The sequence below is a fragment of the Xyrauchen texanus genome, chromosome 39 (genome assembly GCF_025860055.1).
Source record: "Xyrauchen texanus isolate HMW12.3.18 chromosome 39, RBS_HiC_50CHRs, whole genome shotgun sequence".
Classification (NCBI taxonomy): domain Eukaryota; kingdom Metazoa; phylum Chordata; class Actinopteri; order Cypriniformes; family Catostomidae; genus Xyrauchen; species Xyrauchen texanus.
Genome location: NC_068314.1, coordinates 34348923 through 34371274, shown reverse-complemented (window position 1 = coordinate 34371274; position 22352 = coordinate 34348923). Strand labels below are relative to the sequence as shown.

Below are 22352 nucleotides of genomic sequence, written 5' to 3'. Positions count from 1 at the left end.
TCATATTACTCTGAAACAATAGAAGATTTTTAATTTATTCTGTATATATATATATATATATATATATATATATATATATATATATATATATATATATATATATATAAGTGCACGGGTGCCTTGAGTGTATTTAAAGAAATATTCCAGTTAGACTTAATACAAGGTAAGCTCTATCAACAGCATTTGTGGCATAATGTTGATTACAAAAATATTTAAATAATAATAATTTTGACTTGTCTCACATTTTCTTAAAAAAAAAAAAGAAAAATAAATCTGGGTTCCAGTGAGGCACTAACAATGGAAGTAAATGGGGCTAATCTGTAAACATTTAAATATTCACTATTTCAAAAGTATAGCCACAAGAAATAAATAATATGCATGTTAATGAGATTTTAGTGTGATATCATCTCTTACTAACTTTTTCTGTGTAAAGTTCTAGTTTTACAGCTTAATTGCCATGATGACACAACAACAACAAAAAAAAACATTAAACCACTGTAAAAAAATGGTGATTTAAACAAATGCACTGCTCAAATAATACACAAGTTTTAACAGATTAATATGAGTGCGTCGATAAAATAGGAAGCTTCACATTTCTGCCATTAAACCCCTCGAATTGGCCCCATTCACTTCCATTGGGTTGCATCGAAATACAACATCAGTAATCAACATGCCACAAATACTTTCGATTAATCTTAACTAATATTGAACCTGGAATATTCCTTTAATAAAATGTAAATAAATTGGTTTAAAATACACACGTGCGCGCGCACACACACACACACACACACACACACACACACACACACACATAATTATATTTGTAAAATACACCATATATCAGTAAATTAATCTTCAAATGATTCTGAAGATTATTTTCATAGAAAAGTTATACAAATATTAGCATCACACACACTACAAACATAATGGAAATAACATTTTACAATGTCGTAACAAAAAACAAAAGCTAGTTAAAGCTAGTTATGTTCAGTAATCTGCTTTGCAGCACAAGGCACAGTGCCATCGACACCAACAACACCAACAGGACATTATGCCACAGTTTAAACCATTGCCTAATTCCACTTTTTGTTCCAGTCCCAGTTTTAAATCCAGACGATGGTGTCAACAAAACAGCATGTTCATGCTGGTGTTCTGCACAATAAAGCAGCTGAAAAGTGTCAAAGCAGATTGCAGGTGGCAGAGTGTGACCGTTCGGCCCCTGTGGTCCGGGATCCTGTGTGAGGTTCACTGCTAGAACTCTCTGGCCCTCGAATCTCTGAGTTTGCAATTGGGCCATCAGCTGCAGGTCTGCCCGATGAGGTGCCCTCAGCTAGGTTTTCAGCTTTATCAGCTGGCTGGTTGCCTTTAGTGGAAGATCTCTTCTTGAAAATAGAAAGCTGAAGGTTGCAGAGAAGATATTGATTAATCAAAGGCCAAACAAATATTTCCATACATCAAATGAAATTAACGCTGATTAGCTTTTTTTTTTTTTTACAGTTATTAAAGAGTAAGAGTGTTCAGATACCCTGGTCCTAGAGTCAAAAAAAGTCTTTGGTTTGTCTTGTCTAAGTCCATTCTTATCTGACTGTGTCTCCTCCTTCAAGCGGGAAGCAGGATTGGGATGTTCTTCAGAATCCGTAAGAACCCAAAAGAGAGAAACAGAGAAAAAGCTGCTCATAATCTCTGAAATCACTGTTCTTAGCAGATGCTTTATAGCTAAATTAACTTACAGTACAGTGCTCAACCATTTTGCCAAATCATGCACTTAACTGGACCACAACGGTAAAGAGAATAGAAAAAGGAAAGGATCCTCAAATGAGAAAAACAAACCTATCATTGGTCCATCAGGGACAGATGCCTCTTTGATGCTCTCCTTTTTCTGCATTGTGAGATATTTACATCAATCAAACAAAACAAGCCACTGGGAATACCGCAGTAGATTATTGACATGATGCTAAATCAGGATGTTTATTATAAATAATCTTTAAAGAAATATTCCCAGTGCAATACAAGCTAAGCTCAATCGACCGCATTTGTGGCAAAATTACCACAAAACAATTAATTCGACTGGTCCCTTCTATTTTGAAAAACAACTAGATTAACCGATGGAGTGCGTACTCCAGGTAGGGAAGGAGTTATTGCCCCAAGTGAAGGAATTCAAGTACCACAAGTGAGGGGGGGCAGTGGTGGCTCAGTGGTTGAGGCTCAGGGTTACTGACCAGAAGGTCGAGGGTTCAAGCCCCAGCACCACCAAGATGCCACTGTTGGGCCCTTGAGCAAGGCACTTAACTCCAGGTTGCTCCGGGGGGATTGTCCCTGTAATAAGTGCACTGTAAGTCGCTTTGGATAAAAGCGTCTGCCAAATGCACAAATGTAAATGAGTGAGGGGACAATGGAGCAGGAGGTTGGGCAGCGGGGGCGGTATTGCACTCGCTCTATCGCACCGTTGTCACGAAAAGAGAGCTGAGCCGGAAGGCAAAGCTCTCGACCTACCGGTCAATTTTTGTTCCTACCATTACCTATGGTCATGAAGGCTGGGTCATGACCGAAAGAACTAGGTCGCGAGTACAAGCAGCCGAAATGTGCTTCCTCAGAAGGGTGGCGGGCTTCTCCCTTAGAGATAGGGTGAGGAGCTCAGTCATCCGTGAGGAGCTCGGAGTAGAGCCGCTGCTCCTTTGCGTCGAAAGGAGCCAGTTGAGGTGGTTTGGGCATCTGGTAAGGATGCCCCCTGGCCGCCTCCCTAGGGAGGTGTTTCAGGCACGTCCAACTGGGAGGAGGCCTCGGGGAAGACAGAGGATTAGGTGGAGAGATTACATCTCCACACTGGCCTGGGAATGCCTCGGGGTCCCCAAGTCAGAGCTAGTTAATGTGGCTCGGGATAGGGAAGTTTGGGGCCCCCTGCTGGAGCAGCTGCCCCCGTGACCCGACTTCGGATAAGCGGTTGAAGATGGATGGATGGATGGAACTAGATTAAGGTTGCATTGAAGGACTTACAATGGAAGTCAATGGGGCCAATTTTTGGAGGGTTTAAAGTCAGAAATATGAAGCTTGTAATTTTATAAAAGCACATACATTAATTATTTTGTTCAAACTTGTGTATTATTTGAGCTGTAAAGTTGTTTAAATAGCTTTGTTGTTGTCATTTTAGGGTTTAAGTTTATGGCATTACATCGGCATGGCAAGTAGCTGCACGATTGGATGTAACTTAACACAGAAAAGGTTTGCAAGTGATTTTACTTGGTTAAACTTTTGAAATGGTGAGTTTTACGGATTGGCCCCCATTCACTCCCATAGTAAGTGGTGCCTCACTGTAACCCAGATTTTAGCTTTCTATGAAGAAAAGGAGGGGCAAAATCGAATTTTTGTGGTAATCAAATTTATGCAATAAATGCTGTTGATTGAGCTGATCTAATCTTGAACCCGGGAATATTCCTTTAACACAGGTAAACTCCTAAAAATCAATAACATCAGAGATACTATATGAAAATGTGCCACATCCAAAAAGTGTTGTTGCAAAGCCACATGCTGTTATTGCTATTATTATTAATTATTATTACTATTATTATTTTGAAGAATCTTTATGCAGCTTTTACCATAAATGGTCTAGCATAGTGACATAATTTTCATTTGTGGATGAACTATTCCTTTAATAATAATAATAATAATAATAATAATAATAATAATAATAGGTATGTTTCATGATACCTGTAAATCTGGCTCTATAATCCGTTGCTCCTGCTTCTCTGTTTGCTTTCTCTTCTCATCTAAAACTTCTTCCTTCTGATTATTCTCTGACTTTTCCCCTTCTTCTACATCTGTCTCCTGTTCCTCGTCCTCATCCTCCACCTCATCATCGTCATCATCATCATCTTCTTCCAAATCTCCTAGGTCTCCTTCATTTCCATTGGTCTCATCTGTGCAAAACTCGAGAGTTTGGTGACCTTTCTCCTGCAAAAAGTATGAAAAGAGGTAATCATTTAGTAACTAATGCAGACGCGTTGCTGTATGTCAAAGTGTCTAACCAGTGACCATATAAATTCAAACAGAGAGAAGATGAGAACAGAGCTGGACACTAGAGTGGGTTCATATTAGACAGGGTAGGCTTGAATTATTGAAACAACATACATAAACACAAGCACTAAGGTAGATACATGAACTAGGGCTCTATTTAGAACTAAAAGTCAATCTGTTTTCTATATAAGGCCTCACCTGTCCTGTGAAGGATTTTCTGTGATCTACTCGACTCCAACTGCTTGACTTGATATCATACATAGTAGGCTTCACTAAACATTGTCTCATGCAGTATTGATTTTCTTAATTTAATGCATACTGTTGGATAATTGGATAATCTGTCGACGTGCAACTTTTTTTTGACAAACTTTGCACTATTTGTCCTCTAAAAAGATTTTTAGTTTTTTCCTCTAGTCATGAGGATCATCAGAGCTGATATTTTACTTGACGTTCTAGTTGACTTAAACGCATCTTCAACTATGCCTATTTTATAGTAAGTATACTTCTTGTTGTTGAATCAAGGCTACTGATAAATCGAGTGCATTTGGTAGTAAAAGAACATGGTTGTCCATAAGTTTCAGACATCCCAAGGCACATCATGAGGGCCTCATACTGCATAAGCAAAGTATTACTTATGAAAGCATGGCTGTGGCTCAGGCGGTAGAGCGGGTTGTCCACTAATCGCAGGTTTGGTGGTTCCATTCCCGGCCCACATAACTCCACATGCCGAAGTGTCCTTGGGCAAGACACTGAACCCCAAGTTGCTCCCAATGGCAGGTTAGCACCTTGCATGGCAGCTCTGCCATCATTGGTGTGTGAATTGGCGAATGAGACGCAGTGAAAAGAGCTTTGAATACCGCTAAGGTTAAAAAGGTGCTATATAAGTGCAGACCAATATTAACGGTGAAATAAATATTACAAAAACAAGAAATATGTGAAAGAATAACATATAATTTATGAAAAAACATGAAACAGAAAATAAAAGCAAATGTAAAACATAATGCTGTATGAAGCTATAGAAGCAGATAGAGGTTGAGGTTGTAGATTTATTTCAAATTGAGGTACTGAGGTAGCACATCATCCCAAAACTGCTGAGACTCCTGAGATTCATTGTCTGACTTGTCGCCTTTTGTTTTGGGCCGTTTGGCTTTCGTTGGCTGCTTTGTAGTTTTCACACTTAGCTTTGATTTTTGTACTCACTTTTCTTTTATTCCTCCTCCTCTCCATCTTCGTATCCATCTTTGTATTCTTGCTCATTAATTTCTTCTTCCTCTTGTTGGTCTTCCTCTTCTCTTCTTCTTCCTTCTGACTCTTTCTCCTCTGCTTCCTCCTCCTCATTTTCTGCTTCCCCTTCCTCTCCATCAATACCTCCTTCTTCCTTCTCGTCTTTGCTCTTCTCCTTCCTCTTCATTGTCACTCTCATCTTCTTCTTCTCCCTCTTTCTCATCATCCTCACTCCTTGCTTCAGCGTCTTCAGTGTCGTCATCATTTTTGTCTTCTTCTGTGTCATCCTCCTCTTCCACCTCCCCTTTATCTCCCTCACTTTCCTCATCCTCCTCTCCTTCACATTCATTTCCTCACTTTTTTCATCCTCACTAGAGGCTTTGATTTGTTTTGTTTTGATTGTTGTATCATTGTCATCCTCATCCGAATAATTATTGTTTTCTACTTTCACTTTCAACAGTTTTGCTTTCACTTTATTCCTCTCTATCATCCTCTTCCTCACTTTCATGCCTCCTGTTCACTGGTCCCTCGCTTTTTTGTGACTGCAGAACTTCCCTCCACCTCCTCATCAGACATCCTACTTCTCTTATTACCCCATTCATTCCCTCCTTTCCATTTCCTCATCTGAAGACACAAGATCAGGTTTAACGTTGATGGTGACGGCTGTTTGGCCTCTCGCGTCTCCTCTGGTCTTGGGACCTCATACGACTCACTAAGGGAAGACACATTGGATAGAGTTCTCTATTTGGGAGGAGTTTTGTGTGTCTTCAGGGGTGTGGACTGGGAAAGAAACTGGCCAACTTCTGCATCTCTTAGAAGACCAGTAGGACTTCTGATTCTCACATACTGGATTAGAGATGTCACCTTTTTGAGAGGATTTTCCTGCATTTGATGATAGAGTTGGCAGCTTCAGACAACATGGTGGGTTCCTTATACGTTTTCTGAGGATTTTTCTGTCCCAAGTTTCTCCTCTAAGAGTGAGTGGCTTTGTTTTTACTTAGAGAAGAGTTATGTTATAACAGTGACTTTGTACTGTGGGACATTTGCTTACTGTTTTAGCAGTGTTGGTTTCAACTTTCTGAGCTTTGGGTGGGACCTCTTTTGAGATCTTCTTACTTGTGTGGACTTGGTCTTTGCATGAAGTCAGTTGAGATGTTAAGCAACAACAATTGGTTTTATTTTTGCTTCTTTTTATTCAACCTTTTGAGGCTCACTTCTGACTTCTCGTGGATGCTCTTTGGATCTCGCTTTGCCTGTTTCCTCTTGGTTTGGTTTTGAACTTCCTTTTGATTTGTGGGTGGCCTCTACCTTTGAACATTTCTCCTTAAGCAGCTGTGGTTTAATCCTGGCTTTGGTTACATTGTCTTGACTCAGTTGGACTTTTCCTTTTGACTGTTCAGAATCTGACTTAGCTTCATCCCAGGACTCTATCAGCTGCATTTGATTTGTAGTGTGCTTGGGAAGATGGGCTTTGGATCAAGATCTACTTATGTCAGCCAAACTTGGCCTCTTAGACCCTGTTCTGGTTTTATCTCCCCTACTTTCTGATGTCTGGGCTTTCTGTCCTCCAAAGCAATCAGGACATTCTCTTTCTCAAGACCCAGACTCTTAGGGCTCCTGTGGGGACTCCTTGACCCAAGACTCTCCCCAACCAGTGAGCTACTACTTGAGCTTCTAAGTGACTCAGTGGGAAGAGCTTTGCGGGGAGAAAGCTCCGCCCTTTTGCTATAAGGGGCGGAGTCTTCTCTTGGCTTCCCCATCTCCTTAGTGTGCTCTTTCACAACATTAACCTTCTTCTATCCCAGGATGCAGAAGTTAAAAAGAGAGAAAGTGTTAGAAAGAAATGAATGAACATGCAGAGCAGGATGAACAAGAGCAGAATGAGTGTTAAGAAGGCAAAACAAATTAGAAATATTATTCAATAAAGAAAAGAGAGAGACAAGCATAAGGGAGAAGACTAAATGAAGGCCGCCCTTATAAATGGAGTCTTCTGAATGTGATCTTACCTTCTGCATTGGAGACAATGTGAGGGTTTTATCCAAAGCATCCATCTTCATTACATGAGTCTGAAATCAAATCAATTTCAGCATTAGTCTTGGAGGATTTTAGCTTAGCTGACACTTAAAACAATACTTTCCTATAATTGTTTTTTAAAATAAATATTATAAAAGTATGGTATGCTTCTCCTACCAGGTTTAATAAATCAGTGGTTTCTCCAAGATCTTTTACACTTTCATTATCCTCCGTACTGCTTCTTTCATTGAGAGAAGTCTCTCTCGTAACAGGAACTGATCAGGAGAGAAGACATAACAATCTGAGCAATCTTCTTAGATTCAATTATACACTAGAATATAAGTTTACCTTGCATGAATAATGTCCTTTTTTAAATGACAGCTGGTTTTTCATCCATATTTTGGGAATTTCGGGATATTGCATAAAAGTTGATTTTGAGCTACAGGAAGGAACTCTGTAGCTCAACTGGTAGAGCGTGGCGCAAGCAACACCAAGATTATGGATATGAAGTCTGTCAGAGCATTTTGTCTGCTCATTCTAAACCACAAGTCATTTATTATATTGAACAAGAGAGCCGCGGTGACCTGCACAGTGGCATCAACATCCATTTTGCGCCAATTTCCCCTGAAGTTTCATAAATTCGTAACTTGGATGGAAACATGGTTGCTGTATAAGAAACTGTTATCCTCTGACATGAAACCACAGATATGAGTTTTAATATTAGGTTTGCTGGAAAGGCCATTACTCTGGAGGCTGGTGTGAGGGATCTTTCCTGGTTGGTCACTGTGGGAGTGCCATGTTTGGTTTGAAACAGGTAATGCTGCACTAAACTGATTTCCACTCAGGGTTGGAAGAGTTCGGAACATCGGTCCAGATTGATCTGGTGAACACTCCTGCATGCAGATAGAGGAAAACACATCACATCTACATTTACTCTGTGCAAATGCTTTAGTTTAAACTACCCAAACTTTATTCAATAAACCTAATATTATGTCTTAACTTGTTGAAAAGGATATATACATTGTAACCAGGGTTTGAAATGAACTTTTTCACTCACCAGCCAATGTAGCTATTACATTAATAAGTTCCCAGCCATTCAGGAATTATACTAGCCAAAACCAAAATTTCAGAAATATAACTATATTTGATTAGTCCATCACTTAAACGTGCACTTACATTTTTTTTTGCTAATCGCTAAACATTTAAACTGCAAGAATACACGCATATGAGATGAAGACTCTAGTCATATCATTCTTATTCTACATATGGTGCTGGGTGCACATTCATGACACATGACCACATGAATATTGCTTGCTTAATCTCAATAGTGATGACTTCAGTTGAGGAATCAAATAAAGGAATGTTCCGGGTTCAAAATAAGCTAAGCTCAATTGACAGCATGTGTGGCTTAATGTTAATTATTTCAACTCATCCCTCGGCACATACAATGAAAGTGAATGGGGCCAGCTGATACTGTTTCAAAAAGTATACCCATAAGACTTAAAATGTTATACAGTTGAAGTCAGAAGTTTATATACATCTTAGCCAAATACATTTAAACTCAGTTTTTCACAATTCCTGACATATAATCATAGAATATATTCCCTGTCTTAGGTCAGTTAGGATCACTACTTTATTTAAGAATGTGAAATGTCAGAATAATAGTAGAGAGATTGATTTATTTCAGCTTTTATTTCTTTCATCACATTCCCAGTGGGTCAGAAATTTAGTTAGTATTTGGTAGCATTACCTTTAAATTGTTCAACATGGGTCAATCGTATTGGGTTGCCTTCCACAAGCTTCTCACAATAAGTTGCAGGAATTTTGGCCCATTCCTCCAGACTGGTGTAACTAAGTCAGATCTGTAGACCTCCTTGCTCGCACATGCTTCTTCAGTTCTGCCCACAAATTTTCTATCGGATTGAGGTCAGGGCTTTGTGATTGCCACTCCAATACCTTAACTTTGTTGTCGCTTAAGTCATTTTGCCACAATTTGGAGGTATGCTTGGGGTTATTGTCCATTTTTAAGACCCATTTGCAACCAAGCTTTAACATCCTGGCTGATGTCTTGAGATGTTACTCCAATATATCCACATAATTTTCCTTCCTCATGATGCCATCTATTTTGTGAAGTCCACCAGTCCCTCCTGCATCAAAGCACCCCCACAACATGATGCTGCCACCCCCATGCTTCACGGTTGGGACAGTGTTCTTCAGCAAGCAAGCCTCGCCCTGTTTCCTCCAAACATAACAAAGGTCATTAAAGCCAAACAGTTAACATTTCACCAAAAAGTAAGGTCTTTGTCCCCATGTGCACTTGCAAACTGTAGTCTGGCTTTTTAATGGTGGTTTTGGAGCAGTGGCTTATTCCTTGCTGAGCAGACTTTCAGGATATGTCGATATAGGACTCATTTTACTGTTGATATAGATACTCATCTACCCGTTTCCTCCAGCATCTTCACAAGGTCCTTTGCTATTGTTCTCTGATTATTTAGCACTTTTCACACAAAAATACATTCATCTCTAAGAGACAGAATGCATCCCCTTCCTGAACGGTATGATGGCTATGTGATCCCATGGTGTTTATACTTGCGTACTATTGCTTGTACAGATGAACGTGGTATGTGGTACCTTCAGGCACCACGACTTGTGGAGGACCACAATTTTTTTCTGAGGTCTTGGCTGATTTCTTTCAATGTTCCCATGATGTCAAGCAAAGAGGCACTTAGTTTGAAGGTAGGTTTTAAAATACATCCACAGGTACAATGTCTCCAATTAGCCTATCAGAAGCTAAAATAGGCTTGACATAATTTTCTGGATTTTTTTTAATTTTCTTAACTTAGTGTATGTAAACTTCTGACCCACTGCAATTGTGATATAGTCAATTAGAAGTGAAACAATCGGTCTGTAAACAATTGTTGGAAAATTACTTGTGTCATGCACAAAGTAGATGTCCTAAACGACTTGCCAAAACTATAGTTTGCTAATATGAAATCAGCGGAGTGGTTAATAAATTTGTTTTAATTACTTCAACTTAAGGATATGTAAACTTTAGGCTTTAACTGTATGTGTTAAGATGATTTTAGCGTAACAAAATTTCAGTGTAAAGTTATATCAATATTACAATTTAGTTGCCATGACAACGCAACACTGGTAAACCCTGTAATCTGGAAAAACACTGTAATGCCAGTAAATCCTGCATTTTATTGTAAAGAAATCATGTTAAAACATATAATGTTAACATCTTGTGAGTATGCTTGTGCAATGTTGTGTATTTTAATGTTTATGGACTGGCCTCATTCACATCCATTGTAAGTGCCTCACTGTAACCCGATTTGTGCTTTTTGTAAAGAAAAGGAGGGACGAGTTGAAATACATTTTTGTGGTAAATATTCCTTTAATGCAACATATTGAATATAAAAAAATAGGCTTTGAAGTGTATTTTTACCCACCCGTTCCCTGCGTCTAACCCGAGCTGAGAGACTTCGGTTTAGTGTGGTCTGACTGTGCGTGTCACCCAGTAGCTCAGTATAGGACTTCTCAAAGTAGTCTTCAGTCACATCATCTTCCTCCAGGATCAAATCCTTTGAGCCTTCAGCCCTGGGCATGGCCAACACAAGCATGTGACATCCACCACATGTCACCTAGAGAAAAAAAACATATAATCAAACTGGAGTTTTGTGGCTTTAGCACATGTATGTGGCCATCTACAAAATGCTAGTGTACTCCTAAATGTTTACAAAATAAACTGCATTTACAGTCTTTCTTTTGTGGACATAAAATATTGAAGACATCATCTATTTGGGGGCGTTCACACATTTATATCCAATGAAAGAGAATGAGGAAGTACGTCTCCTACTCCTGATACCACCGACTACCAACCAGCAAATTGCAAACAGAAAATACGTAAACAAGGGGAAAAAAATTGCATTCTCAAACCATTTCATTGGGTCTTTGCACGTACATATGTAGATACTATAAGATGTAGATTCGGTGGCAATAATACATACAGACTGTACGTGGTAGTTGAGGAATCTTGGACACAGGGTTGGTTTGAACTGGTTGGTGAAGTTCTCTTCTCCAAGACCTAGTTTGCCATGGCGGCCATCGCCAAAAGTGTACAAAAGGCCACTGTCTGAAACAAGCGAGAATACAGAGAATGTACATGGGCGTTTATTCAACTTCAGGCAATTTAATGTCCCAGGGGTTGATTTTTATTCAAACGAATGGATTTAAACTATTTTCTAACCTTGTCCCAGTCCCAGACTTTCAATATGACACAATGAAAACACATAAAAATACAAAGAATGAAATAGTATATAATAATATATAAATATATACGCAGTACTGTGCAAATGATAATGGTGCATTGCTCACGCAAGTTTGGATTATAAATTTGTGTTTAAACTCGCGTTCGCGTGAGTAACGCGAACCCGCGAGTATTCCCACTTCTCTTCCGGAAAAGGACAGGAGGAGGGGCTTCTACGACTTAGTTCATAGTAAAGTACAACCAGTTGTTGGAATCAAGTAGATGCACATATTTTCTGAATTTACCTGGTAGTCCAACTTCCTCGCTCACTTTCCTCCAAGCGATGTCTTATTTCGTCCGGTCTCTGTATATGTATGACGTTGTGTCATACAATCCCGGTGCCCACACACACACACACACACTCACACGCTACAACAATTTATACATCCATTATTCCAGATTTCTTCTGCTACTACGTAAGTATGTCAGTGACATTTGGACAATCTCAATGCTGAAAGGCTGAAATGATGACAACGCGTCTGCGATTTTGCGTGTTCGAGTCACGCCATTCGCAACTTTGCATTGACTTCGTATGTAATCGCGCCGCATGAAACAATCCCTTCGCATTGTATGTGAACGCACCATTAGGCACATAAGATGCTTCACAAAAGCATTTGTCTTAAGATGGTTATTTATATATTCAGCTTTAGTGTGTCAGTAGGAAATATACATTTTAGACTCCCAAATATTTCTTTTGCAAATAGAATAGAAGAACAGGGAGTCCTGCAACAGATGGCATTATCCCCACAGGGACCCCACTGAATCTTGAGTCAGTCAAGAAGAGACAGAAGCAATTGAGACAGCCTAAATAGATTAATGATCATTTTCAGTGTGCTGAAAATTACACTGTAATGGGAATTTCCATAAAAAAAATACAAAGCAGAAATGACTTAAATCTCCTGTAATGCATGCACATGCACATACACTGTTGGACATTATCAGTAGACAAATAATAAAAAAAAATGGTGAGAGTTTAAAAACATTTTTAACAAGACTTTACTTTCTAGATGTACATAGTGACACCATATTTATATGTATATAAATAGGAAACCAAGAATATTAATTCGAGACGAGACAGAGATACAGAAATACGTGGTTTATTGTGTGTGTTGTGTTACCAGTTATGACCGCTGTATGATTCTCTCCACACTCCACATGTTTCACTCTGCCCCTCCTGAAATGCTCCACCACTCTGGGTAAACGAGACTCAAATATGAAGGTCCCGTGACCAAGCTGCCCGAACTGACCCAGGCCAAACGAATACAGCACGTGCTCTGCATTAACAGACATGGACAACATGACGTCTTCTCCAAGCAGGATGACATGGAAAGGAAATGGGGAAGCAAAAGATGCTCTACTACCTGAAAGTGCCACAGTGTGCCCTCCTCCACAGGCCACCTGCACCACCCTATCAGAGATGCCCGTCACTTGTTGAGGCACTTTATGATTGGCCAGCTTCTCGGTGGACAACCCGAGCTTCCCACTGTCCCTTTCTCCAAACGTAAACAAGTCCCCATCCACTGGAACAAATGAAACAAGCATCACATAGCATCAAGCAAAACTTCATGGAACGCCAAATTATGATGGATTCATGAATTCGATGTGGCTGCTCTGAGGATAAATGGGAAAGAAATGAAAAGTCAGTGGAGATTTTTATTATTAAGAGAAACACCAATGGAACGGAGTTAAAAATCACTGTTCTTAAAGGGATAGTTTTAATCACCCAAACTTGTTCCAAACCTGTGTGACTTAGTGGAATTCAAAAGGTGTTGTTAGGAGAAATGTTAGGGACTGACATAGAGACTCAGTCATCAAAAAGATGCATTGAAAGTGAATTGTAAACAGAGATTAAAGTTGCAATGAAGTGCACAGTTCTATTTCGTGTTTTGACATATTTCCTACTGAAACAGGAAGGGAAATAGCTAAAAATACACCCCTTCACCACCTCAGCGCTAGATTCGTGCTTAAAGAGGCGGGGTTAAAACTGACTAAAAACTTTTGACTATAGATCACAACAGTGCCCACCCACTTTTTCAGCCATCTTGGTTCCGGAAGTATTTTTCCCATTCACTTCTTCCATAAAATCCTCTATTAAAGAACTGTAAAGCCTGAACCAACCCAACCAGCTCTGAGGTGAATCGCAACATAACAGACTTTGTTTTTTTTTTTAATTACTCGTACAAAGGTACAAGTCTGTGTACTCACCGTCTTTCATAAGGGTAGGGACTACCATCCCACGAAGCACTGCGAATGACGTAATCGAATATAAAACTATGAAAATAAACGCAACTATTGATTTTAGGTTGTTGAATGTAAGTTTAGAAACAATATAGTTGTTTACGTTTATTGCAAACATTCCGTTAAACACAAACATATAAGTCGTTTGAGGTAGTCGCTCATGGGCTCGTTTCGTGGGCTTTGTTGGCTGTGGTTCTCTGATAGGTGAAGCTTTCTCTGCTGCATCATGGGTAATGTAGTTGATAAACTGGTTTTCCACTACTAAAGATGATGAAGTTGAAATAACGCAGACGGATGGCTTCAACGGAAGCATGTACCATTGATAAATAACCTTAGAGCTCAAGGTGGGTCTGTCTTGAAAGATTTATAAGTTAGCTTTGAAAATCAATTCGACTGTTGCGCTCTATTGGCTGCGGTCTTGCATGCGTCAGCAGAAAAAAGGCAAGTTATGTAATTTTTTTTTAAATGTATGGATGAATCATACACAATAAGACCTGCAACATGCATAAAGAAACTTTCACATCCTGACTAATATCTCCTTTTGCCTCCCACAGAAGAAATCATACGGGTTCGGAACAACATGAAGGTGAGTAAATGATGATAGAATTTGTTGGGTGAACTCTCCTTTTAAGTAGTATACTGTATAACTAAAAATCATTCAGCTATTTGTAAATGAATAGATTAATTAAATTAATTATTAATACATATTTTTTAATAAATTACGTAATATATTAATCAATACATTATTATTAAGTATTATGACCACTATAATATATTGCAATATGTAAAGAAAATGTTATTAAATCAATTAAAATTAATTTTAATTTATGTAATTTATTACAAGTTGCAAAATAAACAATAATGTATATTATTATTATTCACTATACTATGTAAAATAAAAAATATTGATAATAAATCAGTGTGTGACAGACATAGGACTGAAATATTTTAATATATTAAAGATCGCAACTGACCATAAGATGACATGAGGTTGCAGTTCTATACATACCGGTGACAAAAGCAGAATGGTAATATCCACAAGACACCCAGGACACCCGTTTCCCTACAGAAACCTCACACGGAGTCAGTGCATTATTCTCCTTCCCCAAACCAATCTGTCCCTCAGAGTTATCGCCCCACATATAGAGCCTTCCGTTCTCTGAGATAACACAGAGAAAGGGGAAAATTTCATAAAACATCCAAAAGTCATTTTAAAACAACACTATATATGCAGGATACATTCAAAATTAAATAATATAGAATCTGATTCATTTACATATCATGAAACCAGGTAGACACTGTTGCTATAAGGCCAGAGGGACAGAACACCCTTACGTGTGAGTGCAGCGGATGTATTGGAACCTGCAGCGAGCATTTTGATTTGTCTATCCTTGCTGAAGAAGTCCACGAGGTGGAAGGAGGTCCTGTCATCACAGTCATTAAGGCCGAGCTGCCCCTCATTATTCCCTCCAGAGGCATACAGGTTACCACGGTCTGCATAGTGAACACATTTAAATATATATTTGATATATTTCAGGCAAAATCAGAAATGTTAATTATTTGATTTATTTTTACGTAATGTGAAATAAATAAATGAAAGTCTTATAGGGACTTTAAGGGACAGTTCACACAAAAAATTTTAAATTGTGTCATTTTAACACATTCAATCTCCCTTGTGTTGTTCAAAACCCATATGACTTACATTTACATTTATGCATTTGGAAGACGCTTTTATCCAAAGCGACTTACAGAGCCCTTATTACAGGGACAATCCCCCCGGAGCAACCCGGAGTTAAGTGCCTTGCTCAAGGACACAATGGTGGTGGCTGTGGGGCTCGAACCAGCATCCTTCTGATTACCAGATTACCAGTTATGTGCTTTAGACCACTACACCACCACCACTCCAGTACTTCTGTTCCCCTGTACATAACAGATTGTGCAGTGTGTTAGCCTTAAACTGCGTTCACACTGCAAGCGACACGTAGCGACAAAACAAACTCATCTCATTCATTTTCATTGAGAGCTGGCGACTTCCGGTGACCGGATGTGGGCGTGTCCAGCGACGTGACAAAGTTGAGAAATGTTTTGAGAAACTTTATGCAAATTAAGAGTGACTTTTGGGAGCAACAGCCAATATGAGATAAGATGGTAGAGCTCACGTGATCCTAATATTTTAATAATAATATTAATTGTAATGAAACAGTGCTGTTTAAATGGTAAATGGTCTGCACTTATATAGCGCCTTTATTAACCTTAGCGGTTACCAAAGCATTTTACATTGTGTACCATTCACACACACACACATTCACACACCAATGATGGCAGAGCTGCCATGCAAGGCGCTAGCCTGCCATTAGGAGCAACTTGGGGTTCAGTGTCTTGTCCAAGGACACTTCGGCATGTGGAGTCGTGTGGGGCGGGAATCAAACCACCAACCCTGCGATTAGTGGCCGACCCGCTCTACTACCTGAGCCACAGCCGCCCATGTTTACACCACTTCATTAACACCACTAGCGACCTAACCGCCAGCCACTGGCGACATGCAGCGACAAATTAGCTGGCAGTGTGAATGCAGCTTTAGTCACCATCAGTCAGTCCCTAACATTCTGCCCAGCATCTCCATCAATGTTTCACAGAGAAAAGCAAGTCATATAGGTTCGGAACAACTTGAGATTGAGTAAATGATGACAGAATTTTTATTTTGTTTTTTAGTGAACTATCATTTTAAAAGCAACTCACGTTTTCATAAACTTACACGTGTATACAAGTGTGTGAGATCTTCCACAGGCCACAAGATTCACCCTCTCTGACTGCAGATCTTCAAATGAAAACAAACATCAGCACTGCATGTCTGAAACACATGGCCTGACATTTATAAAGCAAATTATAAACAGATTTATACACCCTGATTTTTAAATTTTTTTAGTAGGTGGAATACTGTATTTTTGTAGTTCCAACAAACAATTCCCCTCTGCTCTCCAGACTAATGCAGATTATGGACCACTCCAGATTGGGATTAAGAAAGGCGACATAAAAATTTACTTTTATGCGATTTTAGAGTCTTCAATTCACTTAAACTGCATGTTTTTGGACTTGTTGGAGAAACCGGAGCACCCGGAGGAAACCCATGCGAACACAGGGAGAACATGTAATCTCTGTAGAGAAAGGCCCAGGTGAGCCGGGACTCGAACCCGTGACCTTCTTGCTGTGAGACGACAGAGCTAACCACTGAGCTGGATCATTAAAATGCATGACATTATTGTGGCAGACTTTAACTGGAATATGGGATAGGAGGAGGCGAGAACCGGCTTGACAATAACTTAAACCAAAAAGCGGCCCAGAATCACAACCCGGCCCTGCCCTGTCACACAGACGAGTAAAGCATTAATAAGAGAATATAAAAAGTCACTTTAGAAGGCAATATATTGTTTATTGTATATTGTACATAAACCAATAATTAGCCTATATTCCACAGCAATACATTTTGCACGATATAGGTTCGATTTAGGGTTTTCTAAGGGCATGTCAATGTACACACGCATCAGTCGGACGCTTTGGAGTGTCTCACTTTGGTTCCGTTGCATCATAAACAGCGTTTTTAGGCCACTTTGTCAAAGTAAACGTAGTTTAAAACCCTGCTTTTCCCAACTGTGCTCCATCCAGCTGTGTTTGAATGTAAGAACGTGTTCTCTCATCTATTGCTGTCGCTAGTATCGAGGAAGCCCTCTGAACAGCTGCACATTGCCTATACAGCTGGAGTTGTGCTTACTGCCCCCTGGAGGTGGTACGTCATGCCTAAACTGCACTGATGGTATGAATATTCCATGTTACAGCCCGTGGGCTGAAAATCTGTTATACCTTTCACACGAGTGGGCTTATTCATAGTGGTCTTTGTTCCGAGGCCCAGCTGTCCCCAGTTGTTGCTGCCAAACATAAACAGCTTCCCATTTTCTAAACAGAACAGGAATAAATATCCACAGGGTAAACACATGACATCATGGAGTAATGCGTGCCCGATAACAATCATGTGTTCTCAACTAAAAACATACAGTAAATCATACCTGTTACCAGTGCTGTGTGCTCATCTCCACAGGATATTCTCAAAGGAACGTCATTTTTTAGCCAAAATTTACTGGGAGCGTTATCTGCAAATTTACTCTTTCCAAAAGTGAAGACGGCTCCGGTATCTAAAACATAACAGAATTGATGTTAATATATGCATGTACGTTTTATGAGTCTACATGGAATATTGGTTATTGACAAAAAAGTATTTGTCACACTTAATGACTACAAAAAAAAGAACTGCAAAAATGCAATTCGAAAGTGATTAAACAAGCTTAATTAAAAACTTAATGTTGACCAATCAGCTACACCACCTAAAAACTCAACTGCTATTTAATGCATGTATGTTTTTGTCCAACTATCCATTTTAAAGGTTGGTCTTTGGTGATTTGAGTTAATGGTAATTAAGTTTCTCACAGCACTGTAATGCTTAATACTGTAGATTCAGAAAGGATTATTGTTGGAAAATAGTTTTCTCTAAAAACATGCAGCTACAAGCTGTCTATTTCATAAAGCATAAAGTATTGCACTATATAGAGTTCATGTATTTATTTCGGAGAATAACAAATAACCTGTTTGCTTAGACACCTTTGTATAAAGGCACTCAGATGCTTAAACTGAGCAGTTTACTTGTATAAATAATAATTGAAAAATTATGTATTGCAGAGAGAGGCGTGACCACGTGGCGTGGTTGCCGTGGTGACAGGTAGCCACAGGCGTCAATGTAAGAGGCGGATAATGTGTTCAAATAACAATATATAAAACTCAAGTAGCAATTTATACACCAATTACACTACAGTTCCTTTAGTAATATAATATACGTGCATAGAGGAGTAGTTAAGACATGTTCACATAATAACAATATGGTATCCGCGTTCCCTTTAAGCGCTACACACACTGAAAGCGAATCAAGCACAGACAACGGTAGCAGCAATTAAAATATAAAATACGATTAACTTTGAAAAATTATGTACTTCATACTATCTTACCAGGGATCTCATCTTCTGTCTCTCCTGCCATCTCCTCCGGACTACTCCTAGGGTTCTAGGATGTGCGTCCAAGAAGTTTTCAGTGGGGAAACCTTCCACTCTAGATTTTCTTCCGCGTTAAGGTTGCGCAAAGTCACATGTTCATCATCAGCTCCTCCAATTGGTTACACGATTTTGACCGTTTCTATCTATCTATCTATCTATCTATCTATCTATCTATCTATCTATCTATCTATCTATCTATCTGTCTGTCTGTCTGTCTGTCTGTCTGTCTGTCTGTCTGTCTGTCTGTCTGTCTGTCTGTCTGTCCGTCCGTCCGTCCGTCCGTCCGTCCGTCCGTCCGTCCGTCTATCTGTCTGTCTGTCTATAAATATATTTCTGTCTGTCTATCTGTCTGTCTATAAATATCTTTCTGTCTGTCTGTCTGTCTGTCTGTCTATCTATCTATCTATCTATCTATCTATCTGTCTGTCTGTATGTCTCTCTGTCTATATCTGTCTGTCTGTCTGTCTGTCTATCTATCTATGTCTATAAATATATTTCTGTCTGTTTATCTGTCTGTCTTTCTGTCTGTCTGTCTATAAATATCTTTCTGTCTGTCTGTCTGTCTGTCTATCTGTCTGTCTGTCTGTATGTCTCTCTGTCTATATCTGTCTGTCTGTCTATATATCTATCTATCTGTCTGTCTGTCTGTATGTCTCTCTGTCTATCTGTCTGTATATCTATCTGTCTGTCTGTCTATCTATCTGTCTGTCTGTCTATAAATATATTTCTGTCTGTGTGTCTATCTGTCTGTCTGTCTGTCTATCTATCTATCTATCTATCTATCTATCTATCTATCTATCTATCTATCTATCTATCTATCTGTCTGTCTGTCTGTCTGTCTGTCTGTCTGTCTGTTTTTCTATCTATCTATCTATCTATCTATCTATCTATCTATCTATCTATCTATCTGTCTGTCTGTCTGTCTGTCTGTCTGTTTTTCTATATGTCTGTCTATAAATATCTGTCTGTCTGTCTATCCATCTATCTGTCTGTCTGTCTGTCTATCTATCTATCTATCTATCTATCTATCTATCTATCTATCTATCTATCTGTCTATCTATCTGTCTGTCTGTCTGTCTATAAATATATTTCTGTCTGTGTCTATCTATCTATCTGTCTATCTATCTATCTATCTATCTATCTATCTATCTATCTATCTATCTATCTATCTATCTATCTATCTGTCTGTCTGTCTGTCTGTCTGTCTGTCTGTATGTCTGTCTGTCTATCTGTCTGTCTGTCTATAAATATATTTCTGTCTGTCTGTCTATCTATCTGTCTGTCTGTCTATCTCTCTATCTATCTGTCTGTCTGTCTGTCTGTATGTCTCTCTGTCTATATCTGTCTGTCTGTCTGTCTGTATATCTATCTGTCTGTCTGTCTATCTATCTGTCTGTGTGTTTGTCTGTCTGTCTGTCTGTCAATACTATACCATACTGTAGTACACAGAAAAAGGATAGGCACATTTGTATGTGTACTGCAAATTTATTTTTGTACTAATGTGTTACATGTAAACAGAAAATTCACATTTGCATGTCCATTTTTACACATTTCTTACATGTAAAGTCATATATAGGATATATAAAGGATGTTCCACTGAATCAAAGGCTTTGTAGAAATCAAGAAATGCAATTAATCTCTTCTCTAAAAATGTTTGACTGTAATCGATCAAGTCTAGTACCAATCTGATGCTATTATGAAAAGATCTTCCACCAAGGAAACCAGATTGTGTTTCATTTATTATCTGGGACAGGCCTTTTTTCATTCTAGCTGCAATAATTCCAGACAGTAACTTATAGTCAGTGTTAGTGTAACAGGTCTTAAATGATCTATAAACTTTTATCCTTGCATGCTTGGGAATAAGTTTCACTAGGCCTTGCTTCATGTTTGGCATTAATTCCTTTCTCTCTGTGCTTTCTTGTGTTGCCTTGAACAACAGATGTCTGATATCTTTCCAAAATAATTTATAAAAGTCAGAGCCAGAGGATTTGTTCAGTGACAATCTCAAGCCCACATCATCCAATTCTTCTATTCTTAAATCTGACACACAAATTTCTTAAAACAAACCATCAATCTCAGGTATGAAGTCTTTACATTTACAAAACAAACTGGTAGAATCGGCGTGGGAGTATGCAGATGTGTAGAGACTACAATAACATGTGAAAACTTCCTTTCAATGCTTCTAATATCCTTGCATTCTCCATTTATCAGTAAACTTGACACTGCCTTATTTTCCTGTCTTCTCTTCTCTAGATTGCTGAATCGAACCTTTTTATGCTGCTTGTTTAAACTTATATTGCAGCTTTGAAGATGTATGATAAGAACACGTGAAATGTTCCGTTTAAAATGATTCTGACAGTCAAACTAAAAATAAATGGCATAATGACATCAATAGGGATGTGCACTCTCCGAGTGAGAATGACAGTCATACTGTGTTCGTAACGTTTGTTGGAGATCGGTGTGTAAATTATCCATTAAATCCCTTACAATAAGCTACAATTTGCATTCATATAATGTAATCATGCGTGCTAAATCACACACATCTGAATGATCATTCGTGATGTTCATGTCTTGAGCTCAAAACAAACTTACAAACACCAACAAGTGCTTGAAATAACATCCGACTGGGATCTGATGTGGATTCCGATCACAGAATGAATTATTGAGTTATATGTGACGCTTACTCATACCCATACTAATCACTTTCATACTAAATGTAATTTATACTAAAACAAATACCAGAGACCGCTTAGACAAATGTCTCATGTGCTGAGAATGTGCTAACGTGCTAACCATAAAAATATAAATCATAAAAGTTTAAGAACCACTTCATGGTCAAAATGGCGACCTTTTGAATCACCTCGACCTGTAATTGGCCAAAATGCTCCGTTCGACTTTTCCGAGACCCTCTACTCTTCCATGTGGAACACGGAAGCTTGACCTCTGACCCACTTTCTGTAGATCGGAATTTTAGAATATTGAATTTGGTGTTCTGAATTTGTTCTTCATCTTGAAAACTGTATTTTTTCAAACTGAATATTTACAGTGTAAGAATTCAGAACCAAAAATGTGCTGTTTGAAAATACATATTTATAAAACTGCCATAAAAAAAAAATAAAAAAAAAAAAACAATTCAATTTGGTTAATTATGAAATGTCCTGGATTGGAGTTTAAAAAAAAAATCTAATTCAAACCTATTTAAAATACAACGTAATATTACATTTGGCAAAATCACAACTATAATTCAAATTCAAAAGTCTATAATTAAAATTTACACAATTCAAATTGTTTTGGCATATTGTTGGCTCCATATTGTCCAGTGATTTACTATGAATAGCGTAATTTGAGCCCGAGCCACACTCCCAACCAGCAGGTGATGGTAATGCACCTTTGGTTGGATGCCAACTGCCATTAAAAAAAATGAAGAAGAAGGAAAGCATCTACGCTAAATAATACGCCTC

General features: G+C 38.6%; 1 protein-coding gene across 1 annotated transcript; it reads right to left on the bottom strand.

Annotated features, from left to right (window-relative positions):
- Positions 1-118: 118 nt before the first annotated feature.
- Positions 119-18919, bottom strand: LOC127632863 (X-linked retinitis pigmentosa GTPase regulator-like). The gene is made up of 17 exons (XM_052111679.1): positions 18847-18919; positions 17857-17982; positions 17654-17746; positions 16551-16613; positions 15131-15289; positions 14805-14954; positions 12919-13077; positions 12676-12831; positions 11259-11383; positions 10701-10892; positions 7994-8141; positions 7426-7523; positions 7242-7301; positions 3706-3948; positions 1831-1879; positions 1526-1626; positions 119-1397 (listed from the first exon to the last, which is right to left on the bottom strand). Exons 1-17 carry the CDS (start codon positions 18875-18877, stop codon positions 1179-1181), a joined length of 2172 nt encoding a protein of 723 aa, XP_051967639.1. The 5' UTR covers positions 18878-18919; the 3' UTR covers positions 119-1178.
- Between the last annotated feature and the right edge of the window lie 3433 nt (positions 18920-22352).

Coding starts and splice junctions, on each gene's coding strand:
- LOC127632863 (XM_052111679.1), bottom strand. CDS start 18,877: ATGGCAGGAGAGACAGAAGATGAGATCCCTG. Junction 13,078..14,804: donor CCATTCTGCTTTTGTCACCG/GTATGTATAGAA, acceptor CATTTGTTCCAG/TGGATGGGGACTTGTTTACG. Junction 7,302..7,425: donor CCACTGATTTATTAAACCTG/GTAGGAGAAGCA, acceptor ATTTGATTTCAG/ACTCATGTAATGAAGATGGA.